Genomic DNA, 22,196 nt, shown 5'->3' with positions numbered 1-22,196 from the left:
GTTGCCATTAAAGTTTGTCATGTAGCCATTAAAATTGCTATTATATGTAATTATGACAAATGACAGGTTCCAGCAGATCCCCAAGACTCTAAAAAGGAATAAGTGGGTAGAGATAATGGATGGATGGTAAATGATCAATTAGCTTTAAAATATGGTGCAGAGTAAGTGAAATAACCACTAGGAATGAAGAAAAAATATAGGTGAATATGTATCAGCCCATAAGGGCATCTAGGTTTTCAGCTTTATACACCAGAATTGAGAATTTGAGTTACATAATTGCCAGTTACTCCTCAAGGTCTTCTAACTACAAAAAGGTGCATAATGAACCAATTTGCTGTGCAGTACTATTGACCAGTCAAAAGTTTGAGAACATCCCAATTTTTGAAATTCAAGCAGTTTATGTCCAGTGAATAACCTGAAATGGCAATGGAGGTAAGTATTAAAATGTCATAGGTGAAAAAGGTTTAGGTTAATGTACATTTCAGAATTATAATTTTTTGTTTTTTTTTTCAGGGACAAAGTAATAGGTCAACAACATACAGCTGTTCTACAGCAATGACGGTATATTATAACAGTTCCTTCCTATGGGTGTTCCAACTTTTGACTACCTTGTGTCTGTATAAAAGTGGTGCTGGAACAGACAGGTGTGTTACCACACCACTTAAGAAATATTTGGACAGTACTGTTTTCTTGCAAGTAGTATATTACTTTCATAATGGTGAGAAAAAAGGCCATTTACAAGGGAAGACAGACAGACCATTAAAACCTTTGAGAGTGTAGGTCTGCAAAGAAAGCCAATGTGTCAGTGAGTACAGTTTCCTACACCATCAGAAAACACGTGTAAACTGGAGGAAAATGACAGGAAGAGGTCTGGCAGACCCAAAGCCACATCATCTAAGTTTTCAGACTTAAACCCATGAAGCTGGTTTGGGATGAACTGGACGGAAGGGTGAAAGCAAAGCAACTTACAAGTGCAATACATTTGTGGGAACATCTGCAACAGTGGGAAGAACTTTCTGAATAATACTTAATATCCATTGTAGAGAGAATACCACAAGTCTGTCTAGCAGTTACACAGCTGTGTTCACAAATTTAAATACCCCCTGCTTGGTACAATATGAAAAATATTGACCATTTTTGCAAAATGTAACTGAACCTGTGTCTGCCTTTGTAAAATTAACTGCAATTACTAAAGATACTATCTGACCGCTTTCCCTAAAAAGAGAAGTTTTCTGCATGATTATTTAGCTTTTACAAATGGCCAGTATTTCAGGGTCCAATTGCTTATTTGTTCTATGCTTAATTTTCACAATAGACCTACACTTGGATATTAAACTCTAAATTTGAATGAAAACTGGAAAAATTGAGGTGTTCTCAACTTTTGACGGGTAGTGTAAGTAGTTGTGAGGAAAAATCCTACTAGAACTTGGAAAATCCATAATAGGATGGTCTGAAGAGCAGATTTAAAAACACCACTGCTATCAGTTTCAAGAATGCTCAACATTGCTGTGTGTTTCCACAGTAGCCTTATTTCTCAACTCCTCACACATTCCCATTCTTCAGACATACTGTCTTATTTGGGAGTAAAAGCATGCAATAATTTGATTGGCTTAGAGGATGAAGCCAGGAAATGTTTGGCATTTTTGACTTAAAGGGTAAAGTATGTCTAACAACCTTGTTATTTCAGACAGTTTGATCATTTCAACAGTCTCTCTACTATACTATTAAAGAGTGTGGTATTACTTAAGAGAGCATTTGATTTTATTCACTGGTAAGAGTTGAGCAGGAGGCACACAGTGGTACAGTTCGTCACTCCATTCATTCATTCTGTCTTTGTATAGAAAGATTTTTTAGCTAAGTAGTGCCTGAAGTGGTTCAGTGTGACAGACCTTAAAACAGCTACCGTACAAGGGTGAAGACAGGCTGCATCAGTACCTGAGGAAGTTACTTGCTGAGATGTTTGGCAAATTCAGAGCTCTAAGAGTTTTCATTGATTATCCAGATGTTTTCCAACAATCTGCTGGACAAAACCCTGATATCAACTCAGAAAGTCAGAGGTAGCAGGTCACACTTTGGAAACACCATAAATATTGTGAGTTAATCAATCTTTAATACATAAAAATGCAAGTCTAACAGAGGTTACTCAAGCCCTGAGAAAACTATTAAAAGAAAAAATAAACAGACAGGTATAATTTGACTTGTGTAGTTGATAGGAATGCAATAGTCCAATACCTCAATATATGAATTAGGTATAAGTTATGACTTGACCCATTAAACAGTTTTCCTTGTCATTGTAATCACATTAAAGATCAATATATCCAGGGCCAGTTACAGTATTTTGACGTGCATAGTTGCTGAAGTAGCAATAAAGGCATTGCTAAAGCTTGTCTGGGCCTCATGTCACCTTATAAAATGATTCCACTGAGTTCCATGTAGTAATTTATACAGCTTTAATATGGGAAAACCTTGAGGATCACTGGTATCAGATTAGTACTCTGCATCTGTTGGTACCCTGAACTTTGTTATGCTAAATGACGAGTGGATCAGTTTATCTCAAACAGCAGTGGAAATAAAATACATAGGTTATCTCTAGATCATCAGCACAAGATGATGAGGGACCAACCCTCCAACAAAAAAACACAGAATGTGAGGCTGTATAAGAATGTCTGAATGACTTAAAAGCCAGGACACAGAACTAGCAAAAAACCAAACATCATACTGCTGCAGTTTGCACAAACATAATCTGCAGGTGTACATTTTGCCAGAAGTCCAACAGGAACAGTAAAATCTTAGTGGTGACTTTAACGGAGAAACATCAGTACTTTGTAATGCTAAACAGGTGTCTATAACGTCAGATAGTGGTGTGAAGGCTCCTTTGTGCTCACACTACAGACTACAGTGGATCCATGACAGCTTTTGAGACCATCACTGCAGGATTAACATTGTTGGGTCAAATGTAAGTTCTTTGTTGGGACAGGGTTGAAGTTTGAGATAGGATATCCAGATATGTAAACAGATTAAAGCTCTGAAATAAAATGTTTTGTCTGACAACATTCATATCAGCAAACATCCAAAAGACTGAAGAAACCCTTAGAAGATCACACTTCCTCCATAGAAAATATGCTCATTAACAATACCCCTCCAATGTAACACTTTTGGGTTACAGCCTCCTTCACATATCCAAGTCTCCATAAATCCCAGTCACATCATACAGGATAGCAAATGCAAATATAAAAACTTTCAAATAAGCTAACTGTTCCTTTGTTGTATCTCCTCAATATCCGGTTTGTGTGAAAATATCCATATAATTCAGACTTACTGATTTTCCAAAACAGTTGTTTAGAGGAGGGGCATATCCAGTGGCAAATGGTCCATATCAAGAGAGCCGAAAAGGTCAGTGATGCCCTCATTGTCAGTTAAGTTCAGAAGATACTCCTCCCCATCGAGAGAGAAGGCCAGAGTGGGAGATAGAGTGACAAACCTCTGTTGATCTTCAGAGGGGGGTTGGAGGGAGGTGAGGGTTGTGGGCATGGGGGAGACAGGGCTTACAGTGACTGCTGGTGAGTGATGTGTCAGCTCTGAGAGCGTGTTGGAAATATTATTGATTCCATAAATATGGTTAGCATCATCTGGAAAATAACAGTAATGTAAATAAGGAGACATGGGGGAAGGAAAAGTTCGAGCAATGAAGGTTAAAAAACCCAAAGTAAAATTGGGCAAAAGCTTATGGGCAGATACCACCTCCGATGTAGCAACAAAGTAACCCTTTCGCAAGAACAACTTGTTTGAGACCGACCATCAGATCCTTAATTACAAGCCTCACCTTTGGAAGACACCTGGATGAAGGATGTGTAAGGCAAGAGCTGGGTGGAGTTGTTCCCATTGGCGGAAGAGGTTAAGTGGCTAGCATTGGCTACAGAGGCATCTGTGGCTTCCATGGGGATAGGGTCATCAGAACAGAGAAACACCTCGATGGGCCCTTGGGTGCTGCTTAGGTAGACCTGGAAGCACTAAGCAATGGGAAAGAAAACATTGGTAGTTTCTGAATATGAGCTGACAGCAGATACAGGAAACTATGTCTTGAGAGGATGTAACAGAAAGAATTTAATTTTAGTCAACATTGCAACATCAATTAACCACTATGTATGAATTGATTGAGGTTTCAAGTCATTAAGTTTCATGAGCGAAAACATTACAAAAAATTATGCTTTTAACAAAAAAAAAAACAGAAATGTACCTCCTCTGGATGTGGTACCTCCAATTTTGTCTCTGCGGGAGCTTTGATGACGATCACAGTCTGTTCTTTTAAACTAGGAATCCTTTGGACATCCTCATATGTCAAATAGGCAAATGTTATCCACCAGGTCAAGGAAAATAATTTGTGAACACAAGGGGGATACACCCAATAACCTACTGTTTAGTTGTTCTACTTCCCAAACCAATCTGGTTAAAATATTAAAAAAAAAAAAAACAGAAAAGTGACTTCCAGCAACCCAGAGTAAAATGAAGCTTTACAAACAAAGGATATCTCTGACTCTGATGGTCCTCACACATCTGGTGAACCTGCTGCGTACAGCTTTGGATCAGCTCATCCAGTTTTAACTCCTCCTGTATGAGAGCCTGCACGTCTTGATCTTTTTGTATTATCACTTCACCGCCCCTGTGCACACACATTCAAGTAGCAATAGTGGATTACCCCACAACAGATGTCAGATTTTACTGTTCATTGTGAGGAAACCTAAAACTAAAATAGTATTATATAATCAAAAAATCAAGTTTGTTACTTAGACGCTGAAACAAAGTGCAAAATAGCCACTGATAACTGTTAAAAAATATATACTGTATAGGCTGGACAAAATTTAACCATAATATTGTCCTCTAAAACACAATGATAAACATGAACAGTCATACTGTGCATAAATTCATGGTACAGTAATTTATTTTCCAGAATACACACAGACTACACCCAATCATACTTACACCCATTCAACAAAGTTTTTGGACTTCTTTTTGATGAGCTTGACCCCCTCCAGGACATTGGTAACATCATAGACACGCCTCTTGGGAGCATTGAGAATCTGAGTGACTACGTTCAGGTCCAACACCCTGTCAGCAGAGCCTAGCAGCAGCTCCGCAAACCTCTGTGTCAAAAGACCCAGTGAGGTGTCATAGCGCGACCTCTCAAACAGGGGCTTGTATGCTATGGGACTGGGAGCAGGAGCTGGAAAAACAAATGAAGACTGAGAATTTCTTAATTTGTGACCTTTAAACTCTATTATCATCTTTTTACAGTAAGGATGTACTCGCACTACCATGCCCTGCATGGGCATATTTGACCCCTGAAGTCAAGCTCGTTAGACTAGTATGAGTACTCCGTTCTCACTCAGCCATGCCCTGGCCCACTTGAAGAGGTGGTCCTGGGCATGGTTCAGACAGGAATGGTATGCACAGTGTGATCATTGACCATGCCCAGGCACAGAACATCAACACTGTGCTATGCCAAACATGCTCTGGTTCGGATCGTTTCAAGTGCAGTGTGAGTACAGGCCAGCAGGGGAGTGGGAAGAAGGAGCAATCGTGCTTGGGCATGATACAAGGCAGTCGTGGCCTAATGGATAGAGAGACTTGTAACCTAAAAATTGCCAGTGCTCTCTCCACCTTCAATACCACGACTGAGGTGAGACCCTTGAGCAAGGCACCGAACCCCCAACTGCAATGGCTGCCAACTGCTCCAGGTGTGTGTTCACAGTGTGTGTGTGTTCACAGCTGTGTGTGTGTGCGTGTCCATGTGTGTCCGTGTTCGCTGCTGTGTGTGGTGCACTTAGGCGGGTTAAATGCAGAGGGGAATTTCCCAGTTTGGAATGAATAAAGTAGTTCTTAATCTTAACTATGCCTGGTGTGAGTAGACCCTGAAGTATAAGACACCAGCAAACACTGCTTATAGCTTTGCAGGTTTTCGCCATTAACATGACTTCATTTTATTTCTTTAAACACCACTGGAACAATGAACAATGCATGCAGAAGTGATTACTTAGTTGCACATTTAAGACAGTAAAAACTGTAGACGCACTAGTAGTTTTATCTTGCCCCAGGACAGGCTCATTTGTCTGTTGAAAATCCTAAACTTTACAGTAGAAAGTCTTACCCTTCCCTGCTCCTCTTTCCTTCTTGACTTTGGCCATCCTGCTACCATCCTGAGAATCCGGTGGATCACTGGCTTCCAGCTCCAGCCTTCTCTTTGCCTGAGAGAAAGACATTTGCACAGCTTGTTAGAAAGCAGTATGCACATAAAAGTCTTATTATGAAATGCAGAACTTTAGTTTGCAATTACTTAAATGAATCCTATGGTTCACACATGGGCAGCCATTTTGGTCAATAACATAGGATAGACCTATCCTAAATCCATTGTATTCACTTGTGAATTAAGTTGCATGTAATTAGAAATAATGAGTGTATTTGCATTCAGCATTAAGTTCAGTTACTATTAAACTTGTGATTATCTGAGGGTTGGGACAGAGGCTAGCTTCCCTCAGCAGTGTGTTTAGCTAGTTAGATCAACATAGCCCCATCCCCCATAGGCCCAAACAGTAGTTGCTTCTGGCAACAGTGAACACATTACCTTACATTTTCATTCAGCTCCTTACCTGTGTATTCCCACAGAAACCAACTGTTAAAGTGTGCTGTGCAGCCCTAGACCAAAGTCTGTAAAAGTATGTTCCGGCAATACGCAATAAGATGCCCAGGGTAAAACGCGTAACGTTACCGGAGGTACACAAATATACACGAAGCGTCACAAGCCAGCCTTCAATATAAGAGCGCGCAATTAAGACACATTTCCAGTCTACCGAAACATAGACCTCAGTACTACACAGTGAGCTATACTGACCGCTGTGTAGCATTTAATGTTATGTTTCCATCAAATGTCATTTATTAACCTTCCATTGCATCAAAGTTATGATTAACTATCTACATAACCCGAGTATATCACTTTAATTCCCATTGTTTACATTACGCAGCGTGCCTTTATTTTGAAGACACATGTGTAGCTTCCGTTATGACTGTGGGTGACCTTTGGGTGCCTGACGCAGATGACTAAAGCTATGTTTGGAGTAGTTAATTTATAGCGTTAATGTCACTGAGCCCGCATGTATTCGGGTGAGGATTTGTGTGAATTAACAGAAACAGGTTAACATTAACGTTAAACTAACAAATCACGGACAGTCGTTTATTTTGGGTAGCAGCCACTTGTTATAACAAACGCTATGTTGGCAACGTTACTATTATCAAATAGCCTAAACATTTCGTATAATGTTACCTGGGCTCGGAGCTTGGGTATCTGCCTTGTCCCGGTTGTTGAGAGTGCAGGAGGTGTGTCGTTTTTGAAACCATGAGGCGGGTAGGAGAACTGGACTTTCATAGTGTTGCCCGGGCAGGACGAAGGACCGACGGTCCCCATGGTCGAGCTATTCTCGGAACACCTCGCGTTAATATCCATAGAACCCGCTGGTAACGAGGGAACCACTTTTCTCAGTTTTCCCCGTCTGGTGTCTACATTTTTCTATACATATACAAATTATGTCGACCCACATCCTTCTCTACATGCTGGAATTTATCTTCAATACCGTAAGTACGAAACTCAGATTCCCCGGGAGTTTTAAACTAAATTTGCATGTCATCGACTATTGGTCATAATTCCGCGAACGCCGCACTGCGTGCGTGTGACGCAGCGACAACCATCCAATGGCCACGCAACTCAGCGATGAAGTGGAGTATTTTTCTTATATCTCTCTCTAATAACCTCGTATGTAACTAACTTACACGCCTTTCTGGAAATAAAGATTAAATCGCAAAAGACAGTGCATACAGTACGGGTAGATATAAATCTTATATGCTGGCATAAATATAACATGGAAAATAGAAAATAGAGAATTTGGTTTGCTTCTCTTCCTGACATGTATATTTACGTGTCACAATATATAGATTTCATACAATGTTACCTGGCCATAATTACCAGAATCATAAGAACACATTAGCTATGACACAATAGTGAGACTGTGTTAGGAAAAGACCTGTGTATGGGTTAAAAAAAAAAGCAACTCAAACAGGTTTCCCAAATCCACATGTATACATTTTAACTATTCAACACAATCTTACAAAATTATACCTTAAACAGGTAAACCTAAAACACAGAAATGTTACAAGCCTATGTGATATGTTTCACATTGAATGGACCCATGTTTTGGAAAACATATTTATCTTGACATTTCATACAAAAATATTAAGTTACTGTCTTTCTCCAGCCAAAGAAATGAAACTGCAGATCAAACCTTTTAAAAACTGTCACAGTATAGCACAAGTGAGTTTTACATGAGTGTGCCAAATAACACAAATCATCCAGTAATTGGCACGCAAGTAAATAACGTGTGGTTGAGTCTCAGTCATCATCAAACTTGATCTTCTTCCCTTGGAAGGCCAAAATTTGTCCTTGCTGCTCCTTCCTTTTCCTACTGGCCTCCCAAGATGGATGCAGTGCCTGTTCTGGTGCCTGATGGGAAAACACACCTTTACCCCTGTTGTCCTGGAGTCTCATAACATCACCTCTGCCCCGTCCTCTACCTTTACCAACAGAGGTAAAGCCCTTCTCCTCTGACTCAGGGCAGGGCTTGCTGTAGCTGGACGCTGAACTTCTTTCTGTTCCTTTAGTCTGCTTTTGAAACTTAGACTGTTCATTAAAATCTCTATTGCCACTGACACCCTGCAGTTTCCATTGGCCCCTGAATTTATCCCCACTTCTCCCACTGCCTGCACCTCCACCCCCACTCCCACCCCAAGTGTGCTTAGACCCAGAAAGGGAAGAACAGAAAACAGACTGAAATGATGTCGCTTTAGACTTGTGTGTATTCTCACTTCTCTCCTTCTCTTCTATACTTTTCTGCTTATTTTTCTTCTTGAATTTGCTCACTTTTCCTACAAAGAAGTCATCATCCTCGCTCTCCTCTGACTGGGAGGACTTCTTATGAAAACGCTCCTCTGTGCTGTCATCAAAGTACTGTTTCTCTTCATCATCTGATGACTCCAACTCACTCTCTCCACTATCAGTTGTTTTCTGGAGCACTGCAGGTAAAGGCCTCAAATTGGGTTTCTTTTCTCTCTCTTTACTTTGAGGTTTATCTTTCACATTGTCCTTTACTTCCTCACTTTCTGACACTGGTTTTTCACTCTTGGACACTGGCATATCTTTTTCTTGAACAGCAGTACTAGCTGAGTGAGTTGCCTTTTTAACGTCTTTAAGGATATCATCTCCTTCCGTATTTTCTGCCACCTCCGTATGCTTCACTTTGTTTTCCTCCTTTTCTTTCTCATGCTTTCTTTCTTCCCTTTGTTCTGGTGACTGTGAAGTCACCTTTCCAGCTTGATTTTGCACTTTTTCCTTCCCTCCTTCCTTTCCACCCTTGATCCGCTCCTCTTTGAATGCCTTCACAGCAGCTTTGATGTCTTTGATCTTTTTGTTGAACTGAGGGTGGGTGGCAATACGTGCTATGGCCCGGTCAGAAATTGTGGACTTGGGATTTTTACACATTTGTTCAAAGTTGAGATTCTTCTGGAGGGCTGTCTTGGTCACCTGGAAATGGGAAAATCAATTATCCGATTAGACATTTCATTTGATTTTGTCTTGGAAATAATGCAGAATATTGTAGTCCAAAATAGCCTAAACAGAAGCTATTATGAAGCCTACCAGGTCTGGTGAGAGGGCTTTCATAGCGTGGATTTCCTCCCGCAGTCTGGCAGCTCTCCTTTGATTCTTCTCAATATCTGTCTCTTTCCCCTTCTTCTTTTTCAGTGCACCAATGTGACGTGTCAGCTTTCTGATGGTCAAAGCCCTCACTCGCTTTACCTCCTTCCTCATCTTCACCACCTCGTTGTTGAGGTTCAGGTCATTAGCCTGCTGTTTCTCCTTTGATTTAACAGGAAATGAAATATTTTTCTCAGTAGTATCTGGGGCCTGTGGTATGGTTTCTTTTTCTTCAACATCTTCATGTTCCTCTTCTTCCTCAGTTCCTTCCTCATCATCATCCTCTCCTTCTTCCTCTGCTGTTTCAATCTCTTCTTCGACCTCCTGTTTTTCCTCTGCTGGAGACACCATTTTCTCCATTTTGTCCGGGGTGTATATTACCTGTTGAAAAAAAAATACATTTTGATTGGTAAAAACAGGAAACAACTATAGCTTTAAAATAAAATAATACAAGAAAAATTGACAAATGAGTCAGACGCATCTATACTGTTTTTCAAACTTATTAGCACAGAATGCAAAAGTACATGCAATCCTTTTCCCATTAATTTCAGACTATCCAAACCTACAACACGCATTCATCGAGATGTTGTGACTTTTGAATGTTATGTCTAATCTACAAGCCTCACATAAAAAAACATTAGTGCAGGGTTAAAATGTTAAATTTCCGACCGACACTGCCAAAACAAACGTGGTTAAGCATGGCTAAGTTTGTCCACGTAACATTATGTATAAATAGGTTTATTTTACGTGCCAGTGACGTTAACATAAAACTGCAGCGCATAAAGTCCAATAATATCTCCATAAACGTCTTTATAACACTTACCACTGGGAAATTAATATTAGCAATTTATAAAAGAGAGAAGCCTAAACGTCTCGACTACTAGGCAGCAGCCATGTTTCGCACGCTTCAGGTGGCGTCGTGACGTCAGACGTCAGCTAGGGGACGCAGCGTGTCGTGAAAAGGGGAGGGCCTTCCGTGGACTGTTTTTATTTATTTCTTTGTTTCATGTGCATAAAACAACAACAATGGTGGATAATTGAAGAAGTGTGAATATTAGGATGAGCGAATGACATTTCCAGTTGCAGTTACCAGACCGATATCACAAGTGAATCAACAGGGGGAGGATGAAGCGGCGCAATGCGGACTGCAGCAAACTCCGACGGCCGTTAAAACGGAACCGAATCACCGAGGGTATATATAGCAGGTACAAAGGGGCTGGAGGGACGTTATTGTATAACAATGGCGCCTCTCTGTGTATGTCAAGGCAGGGCTGCCAGACTCTGGTACAGCCATATGTCAGCATGCTTTGGTTTTGAGCTACATGAACAGCTAAACCAACATGCCCGCATATTTTCACAATTATGGGCCTAACGTTACTTGTGTGGTATCTCATACATGATTTGTCGCTAGCTACGGAGTAAAATTCAAATTCAGGCTGAATTCAAATAAAAGGTGGCGGTGAGGCTCTGTGGACATTCAGTACAGATTATATGACAGTCACTTCAATTGGAATGTTTTTGCCTGAAAAAAAGAAAATATTGTTAACTTGTGAGGAAAATCATGTTGGAGGTTGAGATGACAGCAGCAGAGTCAGAAGCGCTCGTTTTGAAGCCCGGGGTGACGCTGATGGCGGGTCTCTCACCTGTGCTTTGTCTGGCAGAGGTCTAAATTTAACTCGTCAATGAAACAATAACCACCAGGGCAGTCGGGTCTAACTGGACCATGGAGAACGAACATATTATTGGAAGAGACGAGATATTAAAAAAGCCTATTTTTTCCTATCGATTGATTGATAAAAAGCGAGAAGAGGGAAACCAGCGGTGCTTTTAATAACATGTCCAGACATGACACTGTAAACATAGGGTCTCAGCACCGCACTACCTTTCTCTCTCACACACACTTGTCTGGCTGTTTCTCAACCAATATGATCAGTTTCAGTATCTTTGACACACATTATTAGAGTGGGGATTGTCTAGATTTGTGTTTGTTCTCTGTTGATCTGGGGTTTATCTGCCTTCAAACTGTGTGTGAACTTGAATGTGTGAAAGTCACACTGAAAATTTCCTTATAGATATTATGCTATTTATTGCATAAAAGAAATGTTCAAGTGCTTTTCATTATCTCATCTAAATCTGTGATAAGTGTTGTCTATTAACTCCTCTTTGTCTCCTTTTGTGACTCTGTTTAACAGTTTTCTCTACTATTTCTTTTCTGTCATGTGTTCTCTCATAGCACATTCCTGTACCTGAAGTTCCTGGTCGTGTGGATGTTGGTTCTGCTGGCCGACTTTGTGTTGGAGTTCAGGTTTGAGTACCTGTGGCCCTTCTGGCTTTTCATTCGAAGTGTCTACGATTCCTTCAGATATCAGGGACTGGTAAGAGCTTGTTTGTTTGAGGATGGAGGTTGTCTCGGACCCAATTTGATAAACAGTAAAGATTAAATGCCATGTCTCTCTCTAATCTACATAGAAAATACATAATGAAAACCTACAAACTGTACAACGATGCAGCAAAGAAAGGACAAATATAAGCTTTGAGACTAATGTACATGTAAACCCTGGATAATTGTGGTAGTGGTAGATGGAAAAACAACAAGACAAGGTTTTGAGTGTGTGTTATAGTGCAGGTTAATAAGTCAGTGTGAAATAGACAACGGTATTTCTCAGTTGCAATGGCATATTTAATTGTCTGTCTTCTTCCTCCTATACTTAGGCGTTCTCTGTCTTCTTCGTATGTGTGGCATTTACATCAGACATCATCTGCCTCCTCTTCATCCCCGTCCAATGGCTGTTTTTTGCTGCCAGCACCTACGTATGGGTCCAGTATGTCTGGCACACAGGTTAGTCCAAGTTTTATGGGGATTTGTTTTAATCTCTTCCAGCCAAATGGCTACTTTCACCTCAAAGACACAGTGCACAAGAAAGTCATAGCTGCCAAATTTCTTCAGTGCTAGACCAGAGGGCAGATATTTTTTTCTGTTTTCCTCATATCTTACTTTCACACAGAGAGGGGAGTGTGTCTACCCACTGTATCACTGTGGATCCTGTTTGTGTACATTGAAGCTGCCATACGGTTCAAAGATCTGAAGAACTTTCACGTAGACCTTTGTCGACCCTTTGCTGCTCACTGGTAAACATCATTTATTGTCATGCACCATATTTTTTTTGCATTGTATATGAGTGTGCCTTTATTTTGCCAGTGTCTCTCTTCACCTTCCAGTATCGGTTATCCAGTGGTGACTCTGGGCTTCGGCTTTAAGAGCTATGTCAGCTACAAGATGCGACTGAGGAAACAGAAGGAAGTACAAAAGGAGAATGAATTCTATATGCAGCTTCTACAGCAGGCTTTACCGCCAGAGCAACAGATGCTGCAGAGACAAGAGAGGGAGGCAGAGGAGGGTAAGACACATGCACTTCAACACATAAGAAATGCAAAACTCTTTACAACACTGAAGTGAACATTACAAATAGTCTGTAGTCCCTGAGGGAAATAGTTACAGCAAAAAGGAAAGAACAAAAATAATAATGACAGAAATGGTGCAGCAAAACTAATGATACTCATGGACAGGAAACAAGGACAGCAAGGGTGTCTACTGGCAGTATTACAGGATGTAAATATTACTAGAAGAAGTACATATAAATGTGCATTTAATAGGTTAATTGGACACATTTACTCACATTGTGTTTTCTGATATTGTCCAATACATGCAGCAGTTGTTGCACTACATCTTATATCATAGCTAAGTAAAAAATATGGAATCATTTTTAAGGGTGCCTTTACACCTGTCATTTGATTCAGTTGATCCAGACCAGATTGAAATATATACATATATATGTTGTGATGTTCTAGCTCTGATCCACTTTGTGTTCTCACTCGGTTTTTACAAATGAAGTACAGGCTATAAACATTATGTCATATTGACTGGCAAGTTACTTAAAGATCAGACAGTTTTGTCATCCTGCATCATCATTACAGGATGTCATGCTGCAATTTATCACCTGGGCTTGTTTATGTCTGGCAATGAGCACATAAAGATATAACTCTTTATGAAAATTATTAGTCAAGACAAGGGGTGGGCATTGTTGTGTCATAAATTGTAACAAACCAGCCGTTCACAAGTTCACAGAATCCATGCTGATGTCTTCCATTAGCTAATTTGCACGATAGTGCCAAATACATCAACATACGATTTAAAAAAAAAAAAAAAGATTTTGCGTAAAAAAATACAGAAATGATCAATTTATTTTTAGAATTGTTTCTGATTCATTTTATGTTGATGGAATAATGGCTATGGTTTAACTCCTCATTTTCTGATGTGTCAGGTGAAAAACGTGCATTCATGAGGTGACACTTGTTACCATGGTTATGGGATTGAATAAATGTATACAAAATTAAATTATATGTACATAAATATTGATGAAGGTAATTTTCTTGACAGTTTAGTTAGCAGTTAGATTTAATTATAGTTTAGCATTTGAATTTGTGCTAAAATCACATATCTACTCTTACAATGTGATTGTTTTTCTGTTTTTGTAGTTCATCAAAAGACAGAAAGTATGCCTGCTGGCATGAGGCTGTTAATGCGTCTTCGTGGAGATTTCCTGTGTTTTCTATCACAAAGACCATTATTTATTCTCTATTTATGATCAAACATGTTTACGGTTCACTTTACAGTTTACACTTCTGTGTTTTCACATGCCTTCTAATGCCTCCTGCATTCATTTCCTTTTAGCTGCTTTAGCTAAAGGGGTCTCAGAGGTAGAACCCCCAGTAATATCCCAAAACGGAGCACCTCCTGGAAAGAAAAGCACCTCAGTCCCATTACCAGAGCTGGAATACCGGGAAAAAGGGAAGGACAGTACAACAAAGGAGAGAGAGGGTAAAAAACAAAACACAATTGGAATCAATAACAACAGTATTATACACACGCTGGACTCAAAACTGCAAGAGACAGAGTATATTGAGAACTACATTGGGGCAAAGAGACTGAATAATGACCTGGCAGGTGAAAACACACACACAGATAGCAACACACACTCTGCCTCGAAAGAGGAAATCGGGGGGCCAGGGAAGAACTACAAAAATGTCAGCGGAGGTGGGGGCAACATTTCCAACTCATCTCCACGGAATCACAGTTCTACCAATGGCAGCGTCCCACCAGGTTCCTCAACCAGTAAGAATGAAAAGAAGCAGAAGGGGGCAGGGAAGGGTCAGAAAGACCCTGTGGAGAACTGCATCCCCAACAACCAACTGGGCAAACCAGATGCTTTAGTACGGTAAGAAAAACACCATTACACTGTTTCATATAAACTATTACCTGTTTATCGTGATGGAGTTGGTGCATGTGACTGTTGCATCCAACAACTGCTTTGGGTTTCTGTTTTGCATAAATGCCATTTTATTGTGGGATACTAGTACAACTTAGCAAAGTGTTCCCATCATAACGGTCTCTATTCAAAACCGTACAATTATATTTAAGCTGAGCAGGACACATTTGCCAGTGTTGTAGATTTTCTCTAAGATTTCCTCTAGGTCGTATGATGGCCCTCTCATATTCTTTTGTGAAAGACTGGAGCAGGATGTGAAGCGCCTGAAGGCAGATCTTCAGGCCAACAGGCAGTTGGAGTCAGAGCTGAGGGGGCAGCTTTCCTCTCTGAGCGGCCAGGACCGCAGCCTTCGCTCTGAATTGGGCCAGCTGCGCCAGGACAATGAGCTGCTACAGAACAAGTGGGTACATATACAGTCTACGTTGGATACTCCCATAAGCCCTGACAACATTGTCCTTTAGTCAATATGAAATTGTGATGTTGTGATTGTGATATATATCAGCCACAACATGGGAGTCAGGTGCTGGCTTTTGGATATTTTAACATAGATGTCAGAGGCCCAAATGCTGAATAATATTCCTCATGACCCTTCTGTGTGAAATCAGAGAAGTTACTGTTTAGAAAAAGACAAGTTAAATCATACTGTATATGTAATTAATGTACACATATTGTAGTTATATCCTATGTAAAGGAGACTAGTTGTTACTAGTTTGCAGGTATTTGGTCATAATCCAGTAGTAATGGAAAAGTTACCTTTTGACCTGATGAAGGTGCTAAAGTAATATGGCAAAAATGCAACAAATTAAAAAATCAGTCTTGTCTAAAAAAAAACAATCCAGATACTCGATTATTCCATTTTTATTAGTGGTCACTGTATAAATCAACCCGATTGACTGTTTTCTTCCTCATACTTTAGGCTCCACAGTGCTATCCAGGCCAAGCAGAAGGATAAGCAGACCATATCCCAGCTGGAGAAAAGGCTAAAGGCTGAGCAGGAGGCTCACGCCCTGGCTGAGAAACAGCTGGCTGAGGAGAGAAAGAGGAAGAAGATGGAGGAAGCGACTGCAGCCAGAGCTGTAGCTTTAGCTGCTGCCACCAGGTACATATTAGACAGTTATTTGGAATTGCAGCAAACAATGGAACAACTTAAATTAGAAGAAGGAAATCAATGAATGTAACCAAATGAAATAAAAGTTAATTTTGTTCTTTTTTAACTAGTCTCTTGCTTCTTTGACCTTTTTATGTTTTTCACTATCAAGTGTGCTGTTTTTCTCTTCTATCTAACAGAGTAGAGTCCACTGATTCTCTGCGTGGTCGTATTAGAGAGCTGGAGACAGAGTGCAAGAAGCTCAGCATGGACACGAAACTTAAAGAGGAGCAGATTAGGGATCTGGAGGGCAAGTGTCAGGTAAGACAATTGATGGTATATAGGGTTGGACCTATACAGTGTGACGTCACCCATACCATTACGCACCATGAGAATGAAGCCAATTCAGTAGCCATTTTCAGCCGCGATAGACATCGCCATGTTGCTTTTTGTGGAGCCAGAAGTAGATACTTGGACAATAAGGCAGTGTCTAGAGAATGTTCCCAAGGTGACCACTGAGCCAATCAGCAGCGAGTTTGTTGAATGCACACGCCCCCTGGAAAGAGCAGCAAAAGCTCTGACTGCAATCTGATCTGGCCTTAGCCATAAGGGTTAGCTTAAGGCTCAATATCAATATCTGTTATGCACAATTAATTCTTTATGTTAAATGGCGGGCGAAAGAGATTTTTCTATCCTGTTCTTAAATGTCAAAGCGGCAAATCCATTCCTACCACAGGGGAAAGGGAGAGGTAGGTAGCCTAAAGCCATAATGCACATGGGTAAAGCAACCTGTCATTCAAACCTGTCAATCAGTTCCACATGGGGATGGAACGAGGTGACATCGATTAAAGGAGGCACCTGATTGGTCAGTTATTTACCTTAATATCTTGTGTTACAGACCAAATCTTGACTTAAAAAAATAGGAATATTGAAAGGGTGTTAAAACAAAGATGACAAAGCCACAATGATTACTGTGGCAACAATAGTAACTTGGTAACTGGTGCTAATTTCCCAATGGAAGTCATTGGGAGCCAGGGCTTGTTGGAGCCAGTGGCTACTTTCCTATATGGCAGGGGTCTCAAACTCCAGTCCTCAAGGGTAACTGTCCTGCTTCTTTTCCAACTATCTCTGCCCTTGCAACTTCTGATTAGCTGAACACACCTGATCCAGGTAATCAGCAGTGGGTAGAGCAGGGATAGTTGGAAAAGAAGCAGGACAGTGGCCCTTGAGGACTGGAGTTAGAGACCCCTACTATATGGATTAAAAACCAGAGGTGGGCATACTATGTCCACCCCCTCTACAGTCATTGGGTAAGACTGAAGAGCAAATGTAAATGCCAGAAAAGACTGTAGAAAATACATTATTTCAATGCTGTGAATGTATTTGGCAATATGTTCTTCTCTGCAGTTAATTAGGTGCTACAATATTTGAATTTCTGAGTGATCTAGTAATGTGATCTAAAATGATATGCCAGTTTAAGTTATTTATGTGTGCCTTCTAGCTGCATTAACAGTAAAAGCATAGGTTCAGTTCAGTTGACTATCATAACATTTTTTAGTGTAAAATACATGTTATTTTTTGTACCATAACCATCTATATTTAATTTCAACATTTGGACGTCTCTTTCCACGCCTGTCACATATAGGAGCTGCGGAAGTATAAAGAGAATGAGAAGGACACAGAGGTGTTGATGTCAGCGCTGTCAGCCATGCAGGAGAAGACCCAGCACCTGGAGAACAGCCTGAGTGCTGAGACCAGGATCAAACTAGATCTTTTTTCTGCCCTGGGGGATGCCAAGAGGCAGCTGGAGATAGCTCAAGGTAGAGGCTGACTGTAGGGATGCACTGATGCAATCATGTTATGAAAGTGACTAAAAAAAAAAACACACTAAACCCTAAAAGCAGCCATTTCCAGCCTAATCCCTCTGGGTTACAATTTCTGACCTTGTACTGTAACTTAATGCCTAAACATAATTACTGCATTTCGTCTTCTGGAAATAGAATCGGTAAACCATAGCCATCACCACAACACCACAAAGCCCCATTTAAACAGTGTTTCTGACCACGTGACATTTTGCCAGAGACATCACGTCTTTTCTTGGCCGGCATGGACCATTCTGGCTGCTTTCCATTCCATTGCCCCATGTAATCAGATCCAAAATGAAAGCCCTCCATATATAATGTGTAGACTGTGATGACTGTCTAGCAATCAACTAATGCTACATTAGCAGGTTAGCTAAGATCAGCCTCATTAGCTTTTAAAAGAGTGGCTTACTGTGCAGTAATTCACAGACCACTACTGGGCTTTCATCACGGGCACCTTATGGGAGCATGACATATATAATACAGTGTAAATTTGTCTAGGTTTTACCACAGTGTTTATACAGTTATAGGTTTAACATTGCTAGGTGTGATTCTAGGCAATTTTGCAAATCAGTAACCAGTTCTACTTTATTACAATATTTTTATATGATTTTTGCCTTGATGTGAAGTGATTTGACAGAAAGTTCTTTAATGAAATTTGTCAATAGATTTTCCACAGAATCTATTATTTTCCTGATAAACATCCATCTTAAATTACAAAATGATATATACAACGATAGAGGACTTTATCTATATCACCCACCACTATAGCCTCAAGGTAGTAAAAGCTCAATTTGGAGTAGCCACTCTACTGGAAAGTCATAAGTCAGGGTCAACTAGAGAACAGCATTTGTAAAGCTGGCCCGGATTCAGTTTGCAAGCACATTTCAGAACAAATGTCCCTCTACTCTGCTCCTAATGATTGTCTTCGTTGGCTCCATCTCATCCAGGTCAGATCCACCAGAGGGAGCAGGAGATCGCAGAGCTGAAGCAAAAGATAGCCGAGGTGATGGCGGTTATGCCCAGCCTGTCCTACTCATCGGACGGCAGCAACCTCAGCCCTGTCACCCCGCACTACTCCTCCAAGTTTATGGACAATAGTCCCTCCTCCTTGGATCCTAATGCCTCAGTCTACCAGCCTCTAAAAAAGTGACTGGCATCCACACTCTGTCACGACAGGAGCTTTTCTCTTGCTTTATTTTAGGGAAGTTTTGTTTTGTTTTGTTTTTGAGTTTACCAAGCCCTGACAGTTTTGCAGTCTAATGTACCACACACAGACACACTGTGCACAAAACCCCTCCATACATCAGTGTTTTTTTTTTTTTTTGGTTCTGTTATGAGAACTATTATTTTGATTATTGAGAGGGTTGTGTACAATAGGATTTTTTTTTTATTTTGGGATTTAGCCATTAGACAGTGTGATCTGCTAAAAGAAGGAGGAGAAAGGAACACAAAATCTGTTGGCCAAATGTTTACCGATGAGCCATTGTGCATCGCTTCATGTCAGTCTTCTTTTGGTGTACAGTATAAACCCCCCAGAATTAATTTTGTTTATACAGGCAACTGACACCCAGACTTTTAATTTAAACAACTGGCTTTTGTGGTGGTTTATATTAGGGCAGAGGACATGTTTTCAGTTCAGATGTGAATTAGAAACTCACCTGTAAAGTAAAGCCCTGTGAGAGATAAATGAATGTAAAACTATTCATGTTTTGATATAACAGTTAAATCAGTGATTGTTTTGTAATGTTTCTGTTCCATTTTGACAATGTACATTTCTTCTAAAATTGTGATATTTAAAAGATAAACATTTGCTGTGTTCCTCAAATGTTCCAGTAGAGCATAACTCTTGTAATGCTGGAACAATGGATTCTCCAGGATTATCAGTAAGTGGATGAAGCAGATGTAGTTTTGTCCTAAAATGTGTTACTGCTGGATTCGACCTGGCACTGCCAAAATGTTACATTAACATTCACCTGTTTGCTGCAGACACCTCTCCTCTCCCACTGGACCAAATTAGACCCTGTTAGGCCATATTGTTCACTGGATTTAATGATGTCGAGGTAACTGGTCGTTACCATTCTTTGCAGATTTTACAGTGCCTTGCAGTTTCTCTTTTAAGGTGCAGAAACCACATACTTTGCAATCCTGGGATCTAAAAGCATCAAAGCCGTCTTTTTCTCTGTCTCGCTCTCGCCTGGTTTTCCTTTTCAGAAGATAAAGATTTCTCACAACCAGGTCATTACGAAGCAGTATTCAAAGGCTAAAACAATTAAGTGTCACATCAGACACATTCAGTCTTTTTGCAGCTAACTCACAATGTTACAGACGTAAAGGGAAAACATACCACGAACATGGTACGTGTCTTTTCATAGTGACGCAGTCTTGGTCAGCCAAACAACATCAACCAACCTGATTGTCTGTTCACATGCCCTAGAGTTGGCTTTTTTTTTTTACAACAATGTAAATTAACTTACTGAGGAATGTTTTCTTTATTTCATTTCAGTTTTTAAGTGCCAAGTGTTGATGTTCAGTTTCCATCTATATTTTGATCGATGTAGCTAGCATAATGTTTGCAGAAGAGTGCTGTTATTGTTTTTTTCATCATTCAAACATATTTGGATGGTGGTGTGGTCAGGTGGTCAGTTGAACTGATTCTGTTATTCACACTTACATTTATTTGTTACTGAATTTTAATTGAGTGGCACCTCCTTGATATTTCCCATCAGCTTCAGTTGATTTCCTATGTTTTTACTGGGAAGGATTCTGTATTGTGTTGGGGAAAGGTTCCCTCTGAACCATTTGACCATGTCGTGCTGTCATGTTGCCTACCTGAAAAACAGTATTTGTTGTGGACCGTCCTGGCATTGTGAATTGAGTTCTCAAGTTGCTTTTACAAGTTTGTGTAGAAGGAAAAGAAAGTTTTTAAAAAAGTGCTTTGTTTTATCTTTTCATTGTTCCACCATGTTTGTTTTCTTTACTGAAAGTGATGGTTGCTGTTTTACACTTTTCATTTGGACCATCACTATTAAAGAAAGTCTAGCTGGTGGCAATACAAGCTGTCTAGTCTGTGTGCGTGTTCTGATCTTTTTTCCTGCATTTGCAGGAGTCAAACATTTTTACCGAAAACTGACAATGGGATTGTGACAATGTGGTAAATGGAATTCAAAACAAATACTTTTGTTTGATTTATTTTACTATAGAAGTGCAGGATACTATATTGAAATGCATGCCAAACTGATAATTCCTAATGATTCATAGAAGCTACTTAGAGAGTATGTAGTGCATGCATGTTTGCAAAGAAGCTTTTCAGTTGTAATTGGTTCATATGAACATTTTTATGCATTTCAATGTAGCTAACAGGTCATACAAATTTCAACCATTGTGTTTGTCTCCTCCTGGGCCTGTAAGCCACCTACAATTATTTTGTTCACTTTGTGGCTGTGCCAGTAAAATCAAAAAGAAATGTGGTTGCCCTGTGGTTTGATGCTGCCTTCAAGTTCTCCCTGTCAATATTCTTAGTAACAAACACAAGGACCAAATCAGTTGTGTCTGGGTATACAGAACAACTAAATAACCCTTATGTGAACATACTGATGCCAAACAACTGCTTTGACATATAGACCATGTAGGTCATTGAATTGTAGAGTAGAGTTATAAATGCTAAGGGTTAGGGTTAGACAAGTAGTCCTTATGGTTAAGGGTTGGTGTGAGTCTCCAAGAAATAAATGTAAGCCAGTGTAGAGCCCCATGAAAACTGAAAACAAATGTGTTTGTCACAGTGGCCTGACACAAATGTTCGTTAAATATTTTCAGCTGTTTGGCAGCTCAGTTCCAGAGTTAACACAGTACAGACACGGTTTCCTAAGTCGTAAAAGCATTAGTCGGTGATAGCCAACACTTGGATAGACATCACCACTTAATAGACACGTCTCAGCGACTTTACCTCTAATGAAATAAAACAACAAAATGTTATGAACAAGCAGTGACACTTCTTGATATGAGGTTGATAACTACCAACCTACTGTAACGTGGGTTTGTACAGATTGACTTATTGTTTTCTGCGCGATATTTTGAAACAAAATGTCACACTTTTATTTGCGGCCTAATCTGACACCTAACACAAA

The 22,196-nt window shown here is 40.1% G+C and overlaps 3 protein-coding genes across 4 annotated transcripts; 1 reads left to right on the top strand and 2 right to left on the bottom strand.

Annotated features, from left to right (window-relative positions):
• Positions 1–2,435: 2,435 nt before the first annotated feature.
• e2f3 (E2F transcription factor 3) lies at positions 2,436–7,640 on the bottom strand. Its single transcript, XM_026299439.1, has 7 exons — positions 7,316–7,640; positions 6,146–6,242; positions 4,981–5,221; positions 4,529–4,660; positions 4,238–4,352; positions 3,824–4,010; positions 2,436–3,629 (listed from the first exon to the last, which is right to left on the bottom strand). Exons 1-7 carry the CDS (start codon positions 7,493–7,495, stop codon positions 3,340–3,342), a joined length of 1,242 nt encoding a protein of 413 aa, XP_026155224.1. The 5' UTR covers positions 7,496–7,640; the 3' UTR covers positions 2,436–3,339.
• A 466-nt stretch (positions 7,641–8,106) lies between these two features.
• On the bottom strand, positions 8,107–10,715 carry srfbp1 (serum response factor binding protein 1). The gene is made up of 3 exons (XM_026299547.2): positions 10,617–10,715; positions 9,737–10,174; positions 8,107–9,622 (listed from the first exon to the last, which is right to left on the bottom strand). Exons 2-3 carry the CDS (start codon positions 10,151–10,153, stop codon positions 8,435–8,437), a joined length of 1,605 nt encoding a protein of 534 aa, XP_026155332.1. The 5' UTR covers positions 10,154–10,174; positions 10,617–10,715; the 3' UTR covers positions 8,107–8,434.
• Positions 10,716–10,754: 39 nt separating this feature from the next.
• Positions 10,755–21,135, top strand: maco1a (macoilin 1a). Of its 2 annotated transcripts, none has more exons than XM_026300855.1 (11): positions 10,755–10,998; positions 12,027–12,168; positions 12,506–12,632; positions 12,799–12,922; positions 13,013–13,191; positions 14,526–15,069; positions 15,362–15,520; positions 16,037–16,219; positions 16,408–16,528; positions 17,853–18,027; positions 19,020–21,135. In XM_026300855.1, the coding sequence occupies exons 1-11, from the start codon at positions 10,919–10,921 to the stop codon at positions 19,220–19,222; spliced, it is 2,037 nt and encodes a 678-aa protein (XP_026156640.1). In that variant the 5' UTR covers positions 10,755–10,918; the 3' UTR covers positions 19,223–21,135. The 2 variants fall into 2 exon arrangements, with proteins under 2 accessions (XP_026156640.1, XP_026156639.1); XM_026300854.1 differs by having other exon boundaries at positions 15,326–15,520.
• The last annotated feature ends 1,061 nt before the right edge of the window (positions 21,136–22,196 follow it).

The sequence above is a fragment of the Mastacembelus armatus genome, chromosome 11 (genome assembly GCF_900324485.2).
Source record: "Mastacembelus armatus chromosome 11, fMasArm1.2, whole genome shotgun sequence".
NCBI classification, from domain to species: Eukaryota; Metazoa; Chordata; class Actinopteri; order Synbranchiformes; family Mastacembelidae; genus Mastacembelus; species Mastacembelus armatus.
This window is presented reverse-complemented; position numbering and strand designations above follow the sequence as displayed.

Excerpts from the sequence above, each read along its gene's own strand:
- e2f3 (XM_026299439.1), bottom strand. The coding sequence starts at position 7,495 with ATGGATATTAACGCGAGGTGTTCCGAGAATAGCTCGACCATGGGGACC. Across the intron at positions 5,222-6,145 it reads GGAAAGAGGAGCAGGGAAGG|CTCCTGCTCCCAGTCCCATA; the intron begins GTAAGACTTTCT and ends TTGTTTTTCCAG. Across the intron at positions 4,011-4,237 it reads AGGTACCACATCCAGAGGAG|TGCTTCCAGGTCTACCTAAG; the intron begins GTACATTTCTGT and ends CCCATTGCTTAG.
- maco1a (XM_026300854.1), top strand. The coding sequence starts at position 10,919 with ATGAAGCGGCGCAATGCGGACTGCAGCAAACTCCGACGGCCGTTAAAA. Across the intron at positions 12,923-13,012 it reads CGACCCTTTGCTGCTCACTG|TATCGGTTATCCAGTGGTGA; the intron begins GTAAACATCATT and ends TTCACCTTCCAG. Across the intron at positions 16,220-16,407 it reads GCTTTAGCTGCTGCCACCAG|AGTAGAGTCCACTGATTCTC; the intron begins GTACATATTAGA and ends TCTATCTAACAG.
- srfbp1 (XM_026299547.2), bottom strand. The coding sequence starts at position 10,153 with ATGGAGAAAATGGTGTCTCCAGCAGAGGAAAAACAGGAGGTCGAAGAA. Across the intron at positions 9,623-9,736 it reads AAGCCCTCTCACCAGACCTG|GTGACCAAGACAGCCCTCCA; the intron begins GTAGGCTTCATA and ends TCCCATTTCCAG.